Genomic DNA, 22,116 nt, shown 5'->3' with positions numbered 1-22,116 from the left:
TGTTCGATGTAAATATATAAATACATAATTTTCATGAGAGACAGGTTTGGTGTAGTGATTAAGGTGCTGCCTTAGAACCTAGGAGACTATGAGTTCTAGACCTGCTTTAGGGCCAGTAACTTTCTCTCAGCCCAACAGGGTTATTGTAGGGAAAATAAAGAGGCAGGATTATTAAGTACATTCACCTTGAGTTCACATTATACATAATAATTACATAATCACGTCTGTCATTTTAGTATCATCATGAGTTGCTTTGGATGTCATTGGAGAGTCAACCTTTACTCAATAGCAGAACTTGTTAACAGATTTAGGAGTAATTTTTAAAATTATATTCCCAGTCTCACTAATTACAATCACATCTCTAATAAAAGATTCTGCATAGTAAAATCACTTTAAATATATCTTACGCTTATAGAGGGTAGCTTTCTCTTCTGCTTAGAAGCTAAAGAAGAGTTGGACATTTGTAACTTTTCATCTTTAAATTGTAAACAATGTCATAGTAAAATACATAGTACTTTAAAATTATTGACATGGAAGCACACTAATTATCTGGAATCAATCTCAACTTTTCCCTACACTTAATGGAACAAAGGAAGCTAAGATACACAGCGGGCTATCACAGAAAAGAAGCTTCATGTTCTGTAAATCCAGACATAATATAAAGGTAAATGTTCCCCTGCACATGCGTGCTAGTCATTTCCAGCTCTAGGGGTGGTGCTCATTTCCATTTCTAAGCCGAGGAGCCAGCGCTAACCGAAGATGTCTTCATGGTCATGACTAAACGCCAAAGGCGCACAGAGCACTGTTACCTTCCCATTGAAGTGGTCCCTATTGTTCTACTTCCATTTTTTAATGCTTTCAAACTGCTAGGTTGGTAGAAGGCAGACCAAGTAACGGCAGCTCACTCCGTTATGCGGCGCTAGGGATTCGAACTGCTGAACTGTCAACCTTGTGATCGGCAAGCTCAGCATCTTAGCCACTGAGCCACCGCACACCATAAACATAATACACAGGTACATAAAAATAAATGCCATTAAGTATTTCCATTTGTCAGATTTTATAATTTTAAAAAAGCAGTATATAAATAAGATTCATATTTTAAGTGCACACATCCAGTTTAATACTTTCAGGATATATTTGGCACATTATTCCATATTATTACAAAAGAACATTAGCAATCACAAATACATGTAACACATAGAATTATGTCTCCATTAAATACATCATAGAATGGGTGTGCAAATTCATATTTAGATATGCCTCCAGCTGAGTCACCTTCCTTATCTTTCTCTTTAACTTAATTTATTGACGATGTTCAATAACTGGTGAGGATTCTCTGCTCAGAATAATGTACAAGAAGTAATATTTAATCAGAGGCATCAAATTCAGGGAGGACCAGGATGGCTGTGAATGCAACCTGGACAGCAGTGCAAGGTATCATGAGCAAAAAGATCACATTCAACACAAAATGCACTATGACATACTTTACAAATGTAGACCTGAGGAGGGAAAATGAAAGTTAAAAGTTACATCTTGGCACATCATCATATTGTTAATAAGATAGTAATGTCCTCATATGCTTTTTAAAATTTTGCTAAGCAAAATTGCTAACTAATATACCAGTTAGCTGAAAAACAAAATTAATATAAGCAATAATTTTATTACACTGCAATGAAAGCTGGCATATTCTGAAGTCAAGACCGAAAATAATTATTTTCAAGGCCCAGAATCTAATGTAATATGTATATGAAAATGTTTCTAAAACTTATTTTCATGGACATAAAATTGTTTACAATTTAAATTTAATGAATACTTACATGATGATCTCTGATTTCTCCCTGACATCCCTGACAATACCTGTTTAAAAAATATTTGCAAAGTTCTATTAGGAAATGTGTATTAATCTTTTTGTTCCAATTTATTACCAGAATTAGAAGAACATTGGTGGTGGCACTGTAAATGCCATATAATCCCTTTATTTAAAATAAACAAATATAATACAATGGTTTCCATAAATAAACCTTTAACACAGTTTTCTTTAGGGATTCACACTGTCCAAGGAATAGTATTCATCTGCCTGAGATGAAGGTAGGAAAAGGCCCTCCTTTATGAACCAAAAAGTTGGAATTCTGCCTCAAACCTTACATTACTCTAGAAACAGTAAGTAATAAATGAAGAATCAAAAGAAATATTTTCATAAACTAAAAAATAATAATTTGGAAATATTTACTTAGTAATGAATATGTGGTATTTTAGACTATGGGCTAGTCAAACACTTAACTAGAAACATGAAAGGATATACCAGTTAGCTGAAAAACAAATTCCTGGAATTTTGGATTGACAAAATTCAAAATTCAAACCCTAAGTATTTTTTACATACTTTTCCCCCATATACTGTTCCACTGGAACTTCCTCAAAGGCATCCAAAGGAAATAGGTGATGGTATGATCGAGCCAGATGTGGTGCAGACACTAGTGTAAGCCCTGCATAAAATAGGTTCTGTTAATTTTCAAACCTCTGTTCCTCATTCCAAAATAGTACGTCCAGTATATAAAAGTTTCACATTCATTTTTAGCCATGTAACATTGAAACTGAATGTCAGTTGGTCTTACCTGAAATGCATGTCTAGAAGCGGTCATGGGAGGAGTCACATGTGGGTATCAGACACCTGCCTGGCCGAGGTGATGGCCACTAAGAACACCATCTTGAAGGTCAGGAACTGAAAGGATACTCCTTCAGAGGCTCAAAGGGTACTGATCCCAGGTAGGAAACCTGTGGATGACCGGAGGTCGAAGCTTATCCGTGCCTCTGAGGAATCTCTTTATCACGGGATGTTGGGAGAGGGATCTAGATCCCACCTCCCCAATGACTGTTGCTAAGGCTGACACCTATCTCCTGAGAGTATTAAGAACCAGACCCTTCTCTAAATTGTCCTGGAGGAATTCCAACACCTGCGGCGCTGAAGCTGAGGTCGGGTCTACCTGGGCTGCCCCGCACCAGCTTATGAAGGAACTCCAGGTTGCATCATAAATGCGCATGGTCGACTTCCATTAGGAAGCCTCGAAGGTCCTGATCACCCTAGCTGAGAACTGGGCCTCCCTCAGTTGCTCCCGCTCAAGCGCCAATCGGTTAGCTGGAGCCATTCTGGATCTGGATGCTCCAGACTCCCGTGGTACAGGGCTACCACCCCCCTGGGAATCCTGCAATGAGGCCGGACCGAGTGGTCCACCAGGTCCGCGAACCATGGCCGTCATGGCCAATGGGGCGCTACCAGAACCAATTCTGCCCCCTCTATCACTAGATTCCGCAGAATCCCGGGAATGAGAGGAGTGGGGGAAGGCGTAAAGGAGTCCAGACATCCATCTGCAGCGAAGGGCGTTGACATCTACTGCTCCCCGAGCTGGGAACCGAGAGATGAATCTCAGAACTTGGACATTCGATGGAATGGCAAAGAGATCCACAGTCGGCCGACTGAACCACTGACAGATCTGCTCGAAGATGCTGGGATGTAACTGCCACTCCCCATGGTCCACCGTCTCCCTGCTGAGCCAATCCGCCTACCGGTTGTCCACCCCAGAGATGTGGTTCCGCCCAAATTGATAGGAGGTTCCGTTCCGCCCAGTTGCCCAGTCGCCCAGTCGGACTGCTTCGTTGCATAGTGCTAAGAAGTGCGTACCTTCCTGCTTGTTTACATGGGGCTAGGCCGCCATGTTGTCCATCAAAACCAGGATGTGCTGACCGACTACCGCTTCCTTGAAGTACCGAAGCACCAGATGAATTGCCCCGAGCTCCAGCCAGTTGATGTTCATCTGCAAATCCGTGGGGTCCACCTGCCCTGCGCTATCTGGGATTGCAGGTGTGCCCCCCCATCCGAACAGACTCGCGTCTATGGTCAGGACCAATCTGTCCGGCTCCCTGAAGAGGGAACCCCTGGTCAGAGCCGAGGACGTCCACCAACGGAAGGAGAGAAACAACTGGGGTGGGACCAGAACCTTGAAGATGGCATCGCATGTCCCATCTCTCTGGTGAGGCAGCAGGAACCACTGTAGTTCTCCGGTATGAAGGCAAGCCCAAGGCACTATCCCGATGCAGGAGATGAACTTGCCCAGGAGCCTAGAGAAAAGGACTATGGGAACAGAATGTGTCTTGCGTATTTCCCAGATCCACTCCAAAATACTGTCCCTACGCTCCTGTGACAAAAACACCTCGCATGCCACCAAGTCAATGATGACCCCTAAAGCTGGAGTCTAGTGGTAGGGGTCAGATGGCTCTTATCTAGATTAATCCAGAACCCCAGGGAGCGCAAAGTGTCAATGGTGAGATTCAAATCCCTCTCAGCCCGGCCTGCTGAACTGGCCAGGACGAGGATGTCATCAAGGTAACAATGTAGCCGGACAGGGTAGGATCTAAGGTGACCTGCAGCTACGGCTAACACTTTGGTGAAGGTTTGAGGGGCAGATGCCAAACCAAATGGGAGGGCCCTGTATTGGTAGTGCACCCCCTCATAGGCGAATCTGAGAAATTTGCAATGGGGCGGGGTGATCATAATATGAAGGTAGGCCTCCATGAGGTCGATGGAGGCTAAAAATCACCCTGCCTGATGCCCTCCAAAATGGACTTGAGAGAAGTCATCTTAAACTCTCGGTAAACCAGTTTGGAATTTAACAATTTTAAATCTAGGATGGTCCTCCACCCACCGGAACTCTTGGGGACTACGAACAAGTTGGAATAAAATCCTAGACCCTTCTCTGTTTCCAGAACCAATTCCACTGCCCTGATGTCAAGCAAGTGCCGAATGGCCTTGCACATAAGGGAACGTTTATCTGGATTCCTGGAGGAAGGGAAGAGATGGAACCTATTCAGGCGGTGGGAACGAAACTCTAACAATAACCCAAACTCAACTGTGTGAAGAACCCAAGCATCAGTAGTCATGTGCTTCCAGCAATCTGCAAACAAGTTAAGGCGAATGCCTATTGGGTGATCTGACCCTGAATCACTTGTTTCTGCGGAAGGGATGGCCACCCCCTCCCCTCAAAAGGGACGTCTACTGGACTGTTTACTTGTATCTGTCCCTAGAAAAATTCCTATCCCCCTGCCTGGGATATCTGGGAGCAGAGTACCTCGGCTGTTGAAAATCCTGTTCAGGAGGTTGATATGAAGACCTCCTGGGGTAGGGCGCGCGGCACTGGTCAGAGCGCTTGGTCGTGGACGAGAAGACCTTGCGCTTATTCTTATCCTCAATCAGGATAGGGTCAAGGGATGCACCAAACAGCTTGTCTCCCGTGTATTCCATCCCTGCCAAGTGCCACTTTGCCCGCGATTCTGCCTACCAGTTGCGTAGCCAGAGTTGCCTGGAAGCCACTGAGGAGGACAAGGCCCTGGAAGAAAACTTGACCGCATCCAGCGTGGTGTCAGTCGAAAACTGACTGGCTGCCATCAGCTTCTTGATGTCCTGCAGTAGCCGCTCGTCAGAAGCAGAGGTCCTATCCCGAAGCGCTCCAGCCAAAGCAGAGTGGATCTGTTAAAAAAGGAAGCAGCAATCGCTGTCCTGATCGCCCATGTTACGGCCTGAAAAGTCTTGCGCAGGACCATTTCCGCTTTCTTATCCTCTGCTTTGAGACAGTTAGGAATGTCATTGGTAACCACTACAGAGGCAGAAGCCAGGCCAGCCACTGAACACCTATGGATGGAACCTGCAGTGCTTGAGCAAAGGCTGTTAAGATTATAAAATCTGCGATCATTACTGCCTGGAGTGGGAAAGGTGCCGGGTTTTGCCCATTGAGATTTGAGCACCTCCATAAATAGATCAGGTGTAGGAATCTCCTCTTTTTCAACTTGTGGTTTATAAAAAGGATCCTTCTTGGTCCCCCCACTGGAGGTAGAAGGTGTAGCTGTTTGAGGAGGAGCTGGAGTGGAATCCAGGTCTGCAGTAGCCCTGGCCTTGTGAAGAAGGGAACCAAACAAGGTGGGTGGAAACAAGCCTGCAATAGGAGGAGCCTCAGGAACCTTGGAATCCTCATCCTCAGAGAAGGCTACATCCTTCTGCCCCTCTTCTTTTAACCCTGACCCCCTCACTAGCTGTGGAGGGGGAATCCGATCTGCGTTCTGTAGCTGTAGAAAATTGGGGTTGATCTGGATGACTTCGTGGGGTCCCATGGGAAGAATTTTTTCTAGAGGATTGAAATTGATTTTGCATGCCTGATGAGATGCCCTGAGCAATGGCCCGGGCAATCACACTTTGAAAATCCTCAGAAAGCTCTGGGTAAGCATGAGAGAGGCTGGGAGGCTCAGCAGACTGAGGAGCCAAGCATGGCCTGGAAGAATCCCTTGTTCTGCGGCCAAAGGGGTCTCCTCAATGTCCTGAAGACTGGGCTGGAGACAGAAGCAGGGATACGTTGCTTTACTTACATTGCCTTCCCACCTGCTCTCCGCTCAACCGGCTTGGCTCCTGCGCGTGGTCCAGAGCTCCTTCGGACCTGTGCGATCTGCTGCCTCGACGCCGGTCCGCGGCTCGAATAAGCCAGCCCACCGCCGATCAAAGGGCCCTCCCCGGATTACCGGTGGAGCACAGGCCCGAAGAGAGGTTTCCTCTTCCCTGGTGGTGGTTCTGGGCGCTTGCGGCGGCTGGAAATGAGCGTGCCGATCCTTGAGCCACTCCATGTGCGTCCCAAGATGGTCGCCTCTTCGCAAAATGGCGACTGCGACCATGCGGTGCAATGCCGAGCCGGCTCCGACAGATCCACTCGCCCCAAATCTCTAGGACTGATCCGTGACCCTCTGGCATGCAGACTGGAGCATCCGCTTTATCCGGCCAGCGGTTTGGGGGCTCCCTGAATGCAACAAGCCCGGCTTGTGCATAAAAACAAAACTTTAGACAATACAGAGACGCTAGGAGAGAGGTGGGAGGAATCACAGATGGAAGAAACACAACAAGATATAAGGAATCCTCTGAGACCAATTGGAGAGTCAAAAAGTTACTCCTCCTGGGTTGAAGACTGAGGTTAATCTGGGGAGTCACGAGGACGAAGCAGAGGGAGTGACCTCAGCCTCTGGACAAATGAGCTGTGTTAATACCCACAAGTGACTCCTAAATTTTATTGTCCTCCTAAAGCAGGACAATAAAATTATAATTCTAAAACTATAAAAGTTCATTCAGCTATCTCAAAACATACTTGTATTCAAATCTAGCAATGAGCTAAACTGCAAAAAATTAATCTAGGAATGCTTTAAGCATTAATAAATACTCATTAATGACACATCAGATAAACTAACTGCAATTTTAAGTACAGGAGAAAACTTTAATCAGTTCCACACTGTTAATTGGTTGTAATAGTAGTAGTACTTCTAATTATAGCTTACTTGAAACTATTTTGCATTCATTCTATAAAATTTCTTCTATCTTAAACTGCAACAAATCTTTAACCACTGTTCAGACTCCAGTAGATTAACTATACTTGAGTTGGATTTTTAAATTGCTAAGTAAGTCACAATAATAGCAGTCTACTTGGGACTGATGTAACAGCTTAAAGGTACAATTTTATAGGGAATGTGACACAATTGAAGCAAATGAGATATAGATCATTTATGAAAGATGGAGGAGGTGTCATTTAATCATAGTAGAAATGCTGTAACTACTTTGTGGGAACCAGGTTTTGTCCCTTCTTGTTTTTAACTATAAGAATGAAAAAGGAGAATATGCTCCATTTATGGTAGACAAGTATAAATGTCCTGATACTCACCACACACTTTGCATTCCACAGGGAGTTCACAATATTTGGCTCTACACTGAGGACAGAAATATCCTCCTAGTGTAAGGCCTGGATCATTGCTGTTTTCCAGATGCCTGTATAGAAACATATTGCTTCCTGAATACTTGTACTAAGTGAGCTTCAATTATTTAAACAGAATTAAAAATGTTAAGCTTCTACAAGTAGTATTATGATTAATTCTTACAGAAATTGCCATACATCAAAGAAATCATGACTATTAAATGCTTCGATTTTATAATTTTTTTTCCCCAGCAATTATACTACATTTTATAGAGAAAAAGTTAATGTCCTACAATGTATAAAATGCTAAAAATGTATCAGGATTGTTTTCACTTACAAAATAGCAACTGAATTATTGGCAATCAGTACATCTAAAAAGATCAGTTAATACTTTTAGAATGAACAAAAGGAGGTGTTGGTGAAAGCTAATTTTGATTAAAAATTTAAAATATGCAGAAAAGGATTGCATCAAAAATGTATTTGTAGTTTTCAATGCATCACCCCTTATTTCTGGTGGGTGAAAAAGCAAGACTAAGTTTGCTTACATTTACAGAGAAGATATAGAAAAAGTATCACAAGCTACTGAATGATCAGACATACCTTAAGATTGTACCCTATGAAATGCAATATGTAATACACAATCACATATTACTTACGCCATGCTAAAAGATGGTTTTGCATCCTGGTCAGCCATTAGTGCAATTGTGTGCTGAGGAAAGCCTATGTAAGGAAAAAAAAATACTTAGAAAGTTTGATGTTGTCAAAGTTTTCATTCAGGCAAGATATGGGACATAATATCCAAAAATGTTCCAATCTGTGCAAATTCTCAATGAACACCAGCATGCAACTTCTTTCAACACAGCTATTTCCTAACAAAAGGACTATCCTTGGTGCACATGATCACACATTACATATGGTAAAAAGAGCTACTATTAAGACATTGCATGCTGAACCTAGAAACAAAAAAGACTTGGTGGAATTTTACCTCTGAGTGTCCATAGAATGACCTGCATTTCTCATGTTTAAAGAATGGAATAAAAAGAAATGCATAGAACATTTACAGAAATGCTACGTGTTCTGTTAAAAGTAAGAAAATCTTACCCATTCGAATAAGAGAACTTTCAGAATTAGAACTGGCTGGTGGTGGACTGACATGATGCATCAGGAGTTCCTTATAATGGCTTTCGTCTAAAATGACATGGTACGTTCCTGCCATATAGAAAATAATACAATAGAAGTTGCAACCACTGACAGCATATGTATCAAAAGGTGGCTGCTTGATTGTGTGGGAAGAATGAAAAGAATAGAATAGAATAGAATAGAATAAGTTTATTTATAGGCCGCCCTTTTCCCTGAGGGGACTCAGGGCGGCTAACAACTTATATGGGAGGGGAAACATACAATGACATATAACACAATATATAATTAAAATCGAGCAACATTCATTCAACATTCGGGTGGGGGCGGATTATACTCTTTACCCCCAGGCCTGACGGGATAGCCAGATCTTGAGGGCTGTGCGGAAGGTCTGAAGGGTCCTGAAGACTTAAAAAACGACTCTTCATAAGTAAAGAAGTTCTCTAAAAAGATATCGTTGTCTTTTTTTGGTCTAGCCCAGCAATCCCCAAGCTTCCAGGCTCCGCGGACCAGCAGTGGCGGTGGCTGGGAGAGGGATGGTTTGTGTACACAACCTAATCCCAAACATGTGCAAATCGAGCTTTCCATGTTTACCCACCACTTGCCTGGCCCAGTTCCCAATGGGCCACAGCCTGGTACCAGGTCAGGAACCGGGGATTGGGGAGCCTGGTCTAGCCCATGCATAGAGAACAGTACATAGCATGAATAGTGAAACCACTTACGCACTTAACTTTGCATTTTTGTAAAGCTGATTTAAAACACATTAGTGAAGCATTGATTACATTACATTGCACATATTGCAATGTAACAATTGTAATAATTTAATTTTGAATAAAATACTTAGATCAAATTCTATTGCAATCTAAGAGTCAGAAAGGTCTGGTCAATTCTGATTGCCAGATACACAACTTATAAGAAAGGAATTTTCACCTTCTTTTTCACTTTATTTAAGTTACCATATGCTCCTAATTTATTTTCTTGTGTTATTAAAACAGAAAACAGGAGTGGTGTGGTGGCCTAGAGGTGGAACTCTCGCCTCACAATCAGGAGGCTGAGAGTTCAATCCTAGGTAGAGGCAGATATTTTTCTCTCTGGGAAACACTGAAAATATATCTGCTGAACAAAAGTCTGCATTGACGACAGGAAGGGCATCTAGCCATTAAAACAATAGCAGTAGCAGTAGACTTATATACCGCTTCATAGGCCTTTCAGGCCTCTCTAAGCGGTTTACAGAGAGTCAGCATATTGCCCCCAACAATCTGGGTCCTCATTTTACCCACCTCGGAAGGATGGAAGGCTGAGTCAACCCTGAGCCGGTGAGATTTGAACCGCTGACCTGCTGATCTAGCAGTAGCTTGCAGTGCTGCATTTAACCACTGCGCCACCTTGGCTCTTGGCTAAAACACTTTGCTAACTCCATTCATTTGCCCAGACTCCACCCCACAAGGTAATCATCATCTTCTTCATTGTGAAATGAAGATGATGATTATTAAAAAAGAAAATACATCAACAATCTAAAATTTGCTGCAAGGCAATTGTTTGAAAAATATTTTTAAGTTTCTTGCAGCGTCACTAAACACACTTCCCATTATGCTATTGCTGTTGTGTCAGTGTCCTCTAGGCAGCAATAAACTACCAGAGGTCCAGGGATGAAATTTGTTCCCAAAGCCCTCTTTGTAGCATGTTTTTTTATCATTTTGAAGCAGAATACACTTTTAAAAAGAACTCTGGAATATAAACATTAAAATAGCTAACATAATTTAAATCAGAACAAGTCCATAATTTCCCTCTAAAATGAAAGGAAATAACTCCTTTAAAATCACATTATCAACTTCCTTCCACTATCACCCTGCAGTTGTCAAGAGACTCATTACATCTTTAGTGTCGCCCACAACCATCAAAAGATTTCTTAGCCATGCTTCAAATGCACGAACAGAAAGGGGGAATTGGTACTGTGAATGTTTTCCAGGCAACAAAGAATTCAACATTTTACAATGGTTATTGAACACAACCAGAAGCATATTAAAGATATATTAGAGAATGGTTACAAATAAAAATTCTTTATATTGCATGGTCAGGAAAAACAGAGAACACGTAGTATTAGCACCGATGGACAGAGAATGGAAGCAGTTAGCTTCCTCCCATAATTGGGGCATACCAGGGGTTGTGACTTTAAATATGTATGTATGTATGTATGCATGTATGTATATATAATGTTAGATTTGTGCTGATAAATAAATAAAGGGAGACTAGTATAGATCTATTTCAAGCTATTTAGCTCTCATCAGCTAGCCATACCCTTACTGGGAATCGAGCCTGTGCTGTATTGCCTCTTAGGCAGATGAGTTAACCACTGAGCTACAGAGCTCGACTCATTATCAGCCAAGCCAGGGTGAAAGGTATATATTTAAAGTCACAACCCCTGGTATGCCCAAATATGGGAGGAAGATCTCTACTTCCATTCTCTGTCCTTCGGCTCATCACAAGAGACCATCCAGACAGAAACCCAATTTTTTTTTTACTGTTGCCTTTTTGTTACATTTGTTATATTTGTGCTGATAAATAATATATATATTATTTATATAAACTTTCTATAAAATTATGATCCTTGTGCATCACTTCCTTTGGTAAAAATCCATATGCATATTTATGAATTCATTTTATGTATATAAATATACATACCACCAGTTTCTCTGGCAAGCACAGTGCACACTCGAACTTCAGCAGAAAGACCAATAACGGACACTCTGATCTTAGCTGATTTTAAGAACTTTGGATGAAAAAAAGACAAAATAAAAAAACACACACTATCAGAATAAAAAAAATTATAAAAGGAAAGAAACTTCCAATATTTCATAACACCCCAATTAATTATTTAATTATCAAACTAGCTCAATATGACAATTAAATAATAAAACAGAATAAATTCTGTACCTTTATTAGATCATATATATTTGAGGGATCACATGTTGTTAGGCTGCTGAGTATTACTAAAACTTCTCGGCTTGTATGTCCTGGCATGTGCCTAAAGACAATAAAATATTCACTTCTAATAGTTACAAGAACAAGTTCCAAATATATTTATGATTATATTGAATATGCAAGTCTGTTTGAAGCTTCAATTGCAAACAGATGAATATCTGTTTTATTAAATGGTTTCTATTGAAAAAATGTGGCTATATACAAATGCAAAGTTTACTTTGATTGTAATAAAAGACAAAGAACACAAATGAAAAAAAAAGACTGTACAATTTTCCAAAATCAATAAGAAGGCCAATTTGATAAAGCTATTATTCTAACACAGTCTTAACTTATTTCAGAAACCATGCAAGACTACACACCTTCCTGCAACAAAAGTTACCAGGATTTCTGCATGTTGAAATCCAACAGAGCTAAAGGAAACAGGATTGGAAAAGCCATTCTAGGATCCTTATATTTCAAAATGATTAAAAGAACAAATTAAGGCAGCCAGTTTGGCATGCAGGCAAGGCATAGATTTATTCAGATTGAACAAGAAATTGACAAGATTTTATGTGGAAATCAAGTCAAGAAAAGGACCAGAGCATGAGACAAAAATATGTATTCAGACTCAAAAATTATTAAATTGCCATGACAATTTTTTGCTCTTTTAATTAATGCAATTGCTTACTGCTATTTTAAAATAAAAAATTTAAAAATCACTTACATTTCCAACATATACTTACTTTAATGTTTGGGTGGCTAAGTTTAAAGCATTATATAGAGAAGGCTCTCCTAGACAGGTCATATCTACAGCTTTTTTCAGAGCCGTTATATGTTTCCTTGGATTCCCTATGAAAAGAAATTAACCTGTCATCACATATTAGTGTCCTGGCTCACTCCCAGGCTATGCAAAATACTCCCTTAGGAATTGTATTTGGCTGTTATTCTCTCTGCCTTTAGAAAATTAAAAATGCATTTTAATGAACATGTTTACAAGATCAAATACATATAAAAATATTTGTATCAATTTCAGGAAGAAATAAGAACTGAGAAAACAGAGAATCACTACCTGAAAGTTCAGTCAATTTTTCAGCTCTTTTACTCTTAGTTACAACGATGCCAACCTGCAAGAAATTTGTTTGCCATTAATAGGATTCATTGAGCAATGAAAATTATATCTCAGAAAAGATATGGCTATATTTACATAACAGACAGGGTAGAGTAGCTCTGCAAATAAATCCTATTGCTTCTCTTTGTGTTACCACAGATTTTGCTGGGAAAAAGACTTAGTCAAAACAGTTATTGCAAAATATTTTCTGGTGCAAAATGCTTTAGGAAACATTTTGTAGCCTGTATCTTAACTAAGTTACATAAAGGAGTTCATTATTGCTTAATTGTGCTGTAAAACCATGGAATCTGATAATGCAGCTTTCCGAATGCTAGGAATCATTGATCTCCCTCTCCACTATTTTTTAAAAGTTTCTAATTTATTTGGCTACAAAACAGGCTTGATGGATGCTGCCTGATGAAATCAGAAGTCCAGGAGTGAAGGAAATGACAGTTCTAAAAGTTAGAGTTTCAGGATTATCATGCGCTCTTTTTCTATAATCCAAACAAATAAAGATTAATTACATTTATGGCTTTACTCATTCGAAACCATGCCAAGAATCCACTTGCGACAACTGGGGAAAAAGAAAGGATGCTTGTTTCCGCAATTCCAGATGGTTAACTAATCGCTACCACCTTACCAAACATTAAGGAGAAAAGTTGATTACAGGAATGGCTGTCCTATGCACGCAGCATCCTGCCCTACATAATTTCAAATTCTATATAATCCTTTATCTTCCATTATCTATTTCATGCTGCCTTACCCAATAACAAAGAGTTAGTAGTTAATATGCACTGGCGCTTTGATTTTTCCTAAAACAGAAATGAAAGTTATGCTGGTGGTTTTTAATCCTACTTTTCTACAACGAAAATATTGCTTAGACACTAAAATCTTTTTCCAGGACTTCAAATTTCAAAATAACTTATTACTATCATCAACACTTCAAGAGAAATTGTATATTTAAACAGATGAAGTTTAAGCAACAACTGTGAAACTATTGTTTTCAACAGTGCACATACCTGGCTTATAGGATTTTGATCAAAATATTCCTCAACAAAACATTCCAGTAGCTACAGAATGAGAAACATTAAAACAATGTATCAAATACTATTTTATATTGAACAAATGTATTGAATTCTTTGCATCTCTTTAGAAAAATGCTCTTCAAACTAATTTCTCAACTATAGTGGTTTAAAAATATATCTAGGAGTTAATAGCAAAAATACTATGAAATCTGATCATTATATTTATGTAAATAAGCATACTTCAAGGTCAGCTTCTTTTCAAAAATGATGATCCCAGTTCTGCACAGCCCACATATTTGGTTAAAAATAATTGTAAGTGGAATCTATGTAAATCTTTTGACTCTGACACATGAAGAGTTTAGCAGGACTTGAAATTGAACTGATGTGTTTGTAATTTACCTGTACTCTGGAACACATTTTATAGGGATTAATTCACAATGAAATCAGAGGTTGCTAATGTGTTTGGGATTAAATTGCATGCTAATTCACTGAAACAAAGCAGGTTAATACATACCGATAACTCACATAATGGAAAACTGCTACAATATAAATACTTTAATATAACAATACCAAATTAAGTAGAGTCTTATATTCACAGAATAGGAAAAACAATAGTGAACAATGTACTATATTTATATAGTTCATTTTTCCAGTGATATCTTGTTATTTACTACTATTCTATTAGAATAATTGTGCAAGTTCATTAAATTAAGAAATGATCACTGGTGTATGGTCAACAATAAGAATTTGGGTCTCCTGTACAAATCCCACATTATATTTGCTATGCAGATTTGGAGCACTTTTGAATTATTTAAAAAATAATCACCTTTAAGGTGCATGTTAATCTATTAGGTTTTAAATCTTGATCTTCCATTGTTCTTGATCCATCTACTACGACATACAGATGGCGCATCTACAAAGATTAAAAAATATAAAGTGAATATTATATTATTGTAATCAGAAATAGCATTAAATATTATCTTTATATACAAATTAACCTAAAATGACAAAGTTTTTTATATAGTAGTTAAAAAAATAATCTATCATTGCTTTAATGTAGAATTACAAATTGCAAACATGCCCTTGTTTAAGATCCACTGAAATCAAATTATACATAACTGTAGAGACTGCAGGTATCAGATTTTTTTGAGGTTTCACCCTAATCTCTTTGCCTGAAACATTATAAAATATACTTGAACTAGTCCAAGTAATTTATTATTTACCACAATTAAAAATAAATGGATTTATAATATGTTCATTTATTTATTATCTTGCCTTTATTTTTTATAAATAAGGTGGCGAACATACCTAATACTCCCTCCTCCTCCTATTTTCCCACAACGACCCTGTGAGGTGAAGTGAAGTGAAAGAGTGACTGGCCCAAAGTTACCATCTGACTTTCATGCCTAAAACAGTACTAGAACTCAGAGTCTCATGATTTCTAGCCTGGTATCTTAATCACTGAGCCTCCCACACCGAAACCCAGGCAAGAAGCTATCATCCACCTCATCCTACTTCATTTAATACCTAAGTCTAATTTAAGCAATTTTATTTGAAGCAAAATGAGAAAATGAAAGTGTACCATCCCAAGTCGAACTTGTCCATGATGTTCAAAAGTTCTATAAAATAAGAAATAATTGTTGTAATGTTCATGATCTGTAGGTAAGCTGCTTATATATTTCATTTTGTTCATTTTCTACAAGGTATAATCCATGTAATTCATGCATTGATCATTACTCACCAGGATTACTGTAACACATTCTATGTAACCTTTGGATATTAACAGGAACCTACAACTAGTCCAAAATAGCACGACACCAGGGTTAATAGTCTCATGTAGGATAATGCTTCTGAAATTACTGCACAAGCTTCCAGCTCCAATTCAAAGCAGTGTAGGCCAAAAAAGCCTTATGTGGCGTAGCACCTAGTTGAATGAGGCATCTTGACAGAATAAAAACTGTCAGTCTATTAAGAATAACTTGGCAACAAGTGAATTAAATAGTTAAATACTAATAAGAAAATAGGCCTATTTGCTGGCAGCCTTCATATCTTAGAACCAGAAATTAATAAAACTGCCTCCTGGTATCATTAGTACAAAGCTTTATTTTCCTATCCTTCTCCTCACAGAGTATCCATTTCACTTTGGAGCTGTACTTGAGGCCCATGGGGAAATCGCATCTCCTAACATACTAACAACCATATTCTGCCCTAAGGTTTCAGTTACTGGCTTTTTATAAATTGCTTATTTGTTAATTAAATTAAATTAATTAAAAATAATTTAATTGCTATAAATTATGTTTTTTTTTATTTTTACGCTGTCTACTTATTGATGATTCTGAGCAATTTACAAAGGATTAAAATAATAAAAAACCAACCATACCCGAGGAACAAATCAGATATATTACATTTATGGTGCTTAGAACATTATATAGTATAAAAGTAATTCACAGGACATATTCCTTCCCAAAGATCGGTAAGGTGAGAGCCACATAAATTTCAGAAGCTATATATTGTTTTATAGGACACATATGGCAACAGCGAAGGCATGTCCCCTGGGTCCTATAAAGTGCCAATGTTTAAGTGATTTGATCTGGAGAATACCAAGCTTTCCTGGTATCTGGAGAAGCAATCTTGAAAATATCCAGCCCAAGTACTATGAAGGGCTTTATAGATGACCAGAAACTCCTTGAAGCATACTGGTAAAATAGTGCATCTCATGACATAACGTTACATTGCTGTACTGATGTGCACCCATACCTACTCACACCACAGCATTCTGAACTAGTTATAGCTTCTGAGTAGACACATTTCAGTATCTAGTCACCTGGTGTCTAGCATATAAATTATTGTGAGAAAAGCCTCCTATTCTAGGAAAAGACACAAGGTTTAATAAACTGGAATTCTAAACCAAATGAACAACAAAATTAGAAATTTTTAAAAATAAACATTGAGAGTTAAAGCAGAATCTAGAAATCTATCAAATTAATTTGCAGAAAAAAATTAATTACACAATTTACATGAATAGTTAAACTTTTATGATACTAAAAACAAATTGAATAACTGTATCAGGCTGTGTTCCATTATTTGTACTACTATATTTATATAAAAATGTATAAACAAATTGTACCTTAACTTTTAATTATAATGAAATCAAGAACATACAGCATCAAGCTTGTGAACTCTCAAGTTTCCTCTTTCCATTATGTATTCAAAATGGACAATGATTAATATGTATACATGTGTGTGTGTGTGCGTGTGTGTGTGTGTACAGGTATAAGTATGTACCATGTGTATATGTGTATTATGTATGAGTTTATATAGATATATACTTTCTCTTGAGAGCATTTTATTTTTAATGTTCCAGTGTGCTCACACAAAAATGACAATAAAAGTTATTTTATCTATCTTATTTTAAAACATCACATTACATCTATAGTTTTGTGTTTACTGAGATATAAATCCTATCACATTTAACTGACATTTGAGTCACAATTGTTAAATAAATCACAAATATTTGTTAACTAATATTAACATGTCATTTTAACTGGTTGTTATATGATTATGCTATCTATAAAGTTTGCTTGAATTCCATTTTTACCGTCACAGTCCAAATCTCTTTTTCCTTTTTTGATATGTGACTTCCTACTTATTTAATATTAGCATTAAATATTGTACCTGCTTAATTTTAAAATCACTCGGTGTTTTCAGCTGAACAATGAAGTAAAATATTTAAATAAATAAACAAATATTACTAGGGCATATTTTGGAATTTTAAAATAAAGCACTAAGGATAAGAACAGTGTTATATTTCACTTATCTGACTGAATATAACTTCAAACAAGGGAAAGCTGAATATCCACATCCAAATGGAATTGAATTAATTACCTTTAAATTTACCCATTTCTTATAAAATTATATCATTATAATGTACTATACACCATGCTCAATAAACGCTTACCTTTTTCTCTTGGCCTTGAAGAGAATATCTTCTATACTCGCTTTTAATGATCCAGATTCATCTTCTTTAAGAACTTCCCTACAAACAAAAGAAACAAAAAGAGTAAACATTCTGTAATATACTTACAGCAGAATGCCACATTTTTTTTAAAATGAGGGAAGCTTTAGTGCTGAAAAAGCAAGCTTACCATGTTCTTTCATAACCCCCTTCCCACCGTTTGGTTCTTTCAGGTTCATCATCCATTTCTTTGAGTTAATGTTTTCCTAGTTAAGTAACAAAAATAATTATCACAATCTAATAAAAGATTTTAAAACACTGTACTAGTAGCCAGACAGATGCATATATTCACACACAATGCATATATGAAATAATAGAAACCTAATATAATCACATCCCTGAATTGTGTTCAGACTCAATTTATGTAACTGTGTTCCCCTCAATTCTGAAAAACAGTTTAGTGTATATTTGCTACATGAAAAACATCCAGTTAAGACTTAATTGAGGCCACAAAGTTCACCATCAGCTTTCATACACTTTCTTTAGAATTCTGCAAACCTGTTAATGGTAATTATTTCCCCTCCACTCCAAGGCACTTCTACATCCTTTTTCTATTCTTTCTGTGGGAAATCAGCCCATTTCCTTGTTTTCTAAAATAACATTCTGATTCATTTAGGTTAACATCACTATTCTTATGCATCTTGGACATTTGATTTAATTCACTATAAAAGGCACCAATTTGTGAATAATCATAAACTTCAGCTACATTTTTAAGCTGTTGTCCCAAATTTTTACTGTGTACATAAGGGCAAAAATACTTTTTACAAGTATATCCTTGGCATTTATGTAACTTAGAGTAACTTGTTATACGTTTTCTGACACATCTATTTATTCAGATAAGTTGGTAAAATATAACGCAAATAATAAAGAATATATAGCCAATAATCTGAAAATATGATTGATCAGAGAGGTAAAGACATGACAATCGGACAGCGGGCTGTAAGGTGAACTTCTGAAACGGAAAACAGTAACACGAAAACACGACACCCAAAACTTGACCAAACTTTGACTGCTACAGTCGAAGAACAGCCAGCCTCTATCATGTCCGATGTGGATCCTGGAGCAGCAGAAGAAATCGTAACAGAAAAGCATTTCGCACTCACAGCGTTTGTCAGCTGACAGAAAGACTTAAAAAAAAAAACTCGGAGCGGGAGGGATTTACCAACCCTCTTTTTTTCTTCGTCAAAAATCTGTTTGGAAAAACGAGGAGACAAACAAAAGTACACCCACCCACCACTTCCCTGAAAGAACCGGCAGCAACCCAACCAAACACCGCCTCCTCTCTGATTCCGTTCCCTTCTTTAAACACTCCGGTCGCAACGCGAAAGCGGTGTAGCATAGTTCCGCCGAAGAAAAAGCTCGATATCGGGCGGGGGAAGTGGGGGAGAACACCATAGATGCAGAATAAATATTATTCTTGTTATTAGGTAATGGCTTAGAGAGGCTTCATCGTTGAAAGGGGACTTTATTTATTTATTTATTTATTTATTTATTTATTTATTTATTTATTTATTCAAATATGTAAAAAAAACAGGTACCAGTATAAACATAAACGCAGTAAATGAGTACGAATGAATGGAGACAGTAGGACAGGGACGGTAAGCACGCTAGTGCGCTTATGTACGCCCTTATGCTCCTCCCTTGTGGAGGAGACTCTCTAAGGTATCTTTTTCTTGATAGGGGAAGCGTTCTGCTGAATCGAACACAGTTGTTTTGAGTATATCAAAGATAAAACCCAATTCTTGAGTTTTGGATTTTAGTCCCTTCCGGATCAACACCACATCGTTCTCTGTGTCGTTTTTATGTGCAATAGTTAGGCGTACGGTATCATTAGACCTTGAGTCAGAGCAAGCTATAAAAATGGAGAAGATGCAGATCATAGATTGCAGTGCAATTGTGATTGAATATCAGTGTATCCCCGCTCCAACTTGCTACACAGGTACAAGTTATAGCAAAAGAGGAGGAAGGGCTCAATTTGAATCCTTTCTATTAGTTAGGGGGAAAAGGCATCATCAGAGTATATAATATATCCACATGTTGTCTGTGTAAATATGGATATTTTACATCAAGAGCACCGCTGGTTCCTGCAGATGTAACTGATTATTGGATTGAATTGGCCTGACGCAGAGGGGTCAATTTAAGACAGATTTATTTATTTATTCATTCATTCATTCATTCATTCACTTGTACAAGATAACAGGAGTAAGAATAAACATGAATAAGAACACAGGTAATGGGTTCAAATAAATGGGGACAGTAGGACAGGGATGTTAGGCACACTGGTGCACTTATGCATGCCCCTACATACAGTTGTGTGGGTATGCATAGGAAGGGTTTGGTTCAAAAGACACTATTTGCTTCTTACTATTATCTGTACCATCAACACTGGAAAATTGTAATAAATCACACTTTCTCAGCCTAAGTTTGCTCAACTTTGCACCTGCAACTTGCAGCTTGGAAAGATAAGCTACACTATAGTTGAACTTTCATAAGTAATGCTGTTTTAATTTATTTATTTTTTGCATAGGGAAAGGGGTAGAAGACTTTTTAAGGGAGCTGTATAAAATCCTGCCATTTTCTGTGCTAAAATTCCTCTAGGCATGCTAGTGGAACTACAACTGTTGCTCAGTGTATAGCAAATCGCCTATGAAATGCAATATTGATTTCAAGCAACATGATCAGGTGCTCTCATCATGGGATATTAATCTGACAAGAAAAGACTTTTTCCACTATGATTTTACACTTTCGGAATGGTGACCATTATACTACAAACAAGTAGGAATATCTGGATACCCTCTAAATATTGCTACCAAACCTGCACATTTTTAACAACTATTCAGAGTTTTTATAAAACCATACTATTAAAAAAAACAAGATTGCTTGCTTTGGGTAACATCTCCCCTCCTGAAAGCACTTGCAGGCAAGATTATATCCTGCCTCTTCCCATGAGTTATGGCAAAAGGATACTCTGAGATTAATATTCTCTGTTCATACTCCCATGAAGCCAGTTATTTTTAGAAATAATTGCATCATTATTAGCATTCACAAAGCTGTTGAAAACATTGCTATTAAAGTGCACATTCAGGGATTAGGAGAGTGATAACAAGGTGCTTTGCATGTGTATACTATTGTGGTTTTATGAGTCAGAATTTATGCATGAATGGATAGGTTAATTTATATTATGATATCTATTTGTTATGCTGTTTTATTTGTAAGGTACCTAAGTTTTGTCAGTTGAAGTAGCATAAAAATTTAAGAGAGGGAGGAAGAGGAGAAAAAATGTAGTATTCCAAGTACAAAACTGACGCAATTTAATTAAAAAAAATTTCAATACAGGTAGTTCTCAATACTGGTAGATTGTAATCCCAATCACAATTGGGACCATAATTTCCATGGCAACTGTTAAGTGACTCATGCCCAATTTTTGTGCGCTTTTTGTCAGTTTTATTAAGTGAATCACTGCAGTTGTTAAGTGAATCTGACTTTCCCCATTGACTTTGCATGCTGGAAACCAGCTGGGAATGTTGCAAATGATCAAATGTGACCCTAGGATGCTACAACCATTGTAAATATATGCCAGTTGCCAAACTTTAATCAGATGACCATGGGAATGCTGCAACAGTTGTAGGTGTGAGGACCAGACACAAGTTCTTTTTTTAGTGCCTTGCAACCTTGAACATCGCTAAATGGTTATAAATTGAGGATTAACTGTAATACTTCAGTTGAAGAACAGTATTGCCCAGTATATATTTTATGTTTAAAGCTTAAGATATGTTTAGTTCTATTAATAGCTTATAACTTACATATACTTCACAAACTTTACAATGTGTTATTGTAAGTAGTACACTCCCATATGAAACAAATACATGCAATTACACATGTATTTTAAGATCAACCCCCTGAAGTTGTTTCATAATTTTAATGAGATTGCCCTTCAGATTCCATGGTTCTTGTATTACTCTTCAGAAAGAATACAGATATGTTCATCTATTTATTTTGAGGCAATTAATAGAATCTATAAAATGTTAATGAAAATGTCATATGAAATATTTGACTGCAATCCATGGTTCCACACCCACAGCCTTTTTTCTTAACTAAAAT

General features: G+C 37.9%; 1 protein-coding gene across 3 annotated transcripts; it reads right to left on the bottom strand.

The window, feature by feature from the left end:
- Window positions 1-1,040: 1,040 nt before the first annotated feature.
- Window positions 1,041-19,276, bottom strand: LOC116505882 (general transcription factor IIH subunit 2). Of its 3 annotated transcripts, none has more exons than XM_032213347.1 (16): window positions 19,119-19,276; window positions 18,146-18,221; window positions 17,959-18,036; window positions 15,583-15,619; window positions 14,827-14,913; window positions 13,995-14,045; window positions 12,937-12,991; window positions 12,611-12,716; window positions 11,841-11,931; window positions 11,589-11,676; window positions 8,871-8,978; window positions 8,426-8,489; window positions 7,740-7,843; window positions 2,381-2,483; window positions 1,818-1,857; window positions 1,041-1,499 (listed from the first exon to the last, which is right to left on the bottom strand). In XM_032213347.1, the coding sequence occupies exons 2-16, from the start codon at window positions 18,199-18,201 to the stop codon at window positions 1,386-1,388; spliced, it is 1,182 nt and encodes a 393-aa protein (XP_032069238.1). In that variant the 5' UTR covers window positions 18,202-18,221; window positions 19,119-19,276; the 3' UTR covers window positions 1,041-1,385. The 3 variants fall into 3 exon arrangements, with proteins under 3 accessions (XP_032069238.1, XP_032069241.1, XP_032069240.1); XM_032213350.1 differs by lacking the exon at window positions 19,119-19,276 and adding an exon at window positions 19,020-19,111; XM_032213349.1 differs by lacking the exon at window positions 19,119-19,276 and having other exon boundaries at window positions 18,146-19,013.
- Window positions 19,277-22,116: the final 2,840 nt, after the last annotated feature.

The sequence above is a fragment of the Thamnophis elegans genome, chromosome 3, assembly GCF_009769535.1.
Source record: "Thamnophis elegans isolate rThaEle1 chromosome 3, rThaEle1.pri, whole genome shotgun sequence".
In the NCBI taxonomy this organism is placed as follows: Eukaryota; Metazoa; Chordata; class Lepidosauria; order Squamata; family Colubridae; genus Thamnophis; species Thamnophis elegans.
The sequence above is the reverse complement of the archived record's forward strand: the minus strand, read 5'-3'. Positions and strand labels throughout refer to the sequence as shown.

What these genes read in the sequence shown, in the direction of transcription:
- LOC116505882 (XM_032213347.1), bottom strand. Translation starts at nt 18,201, where the DNA reads ATGGATGATGAACCTGAAAGAACCAAACGGTGGGAAGGGGGTTATGAA. An exon ending in TTAGCCACCCAAACATTAAA is followed by an intron (nt 11,932 to 12,610) that starts GTAAGTATATGT and finishes TATTGTCTTTAG; the next exon opens with GCACATGCCAGGACATACAA. An exon ending in ATATATATGATCTAATAAAG is followed by an intron (nt 11,677 to 11,840) that starts GTACAGAATTTA and finishes TTTCATCCAAAG; the next exon opens with TTCTTAAAATCAGCTAAGAT.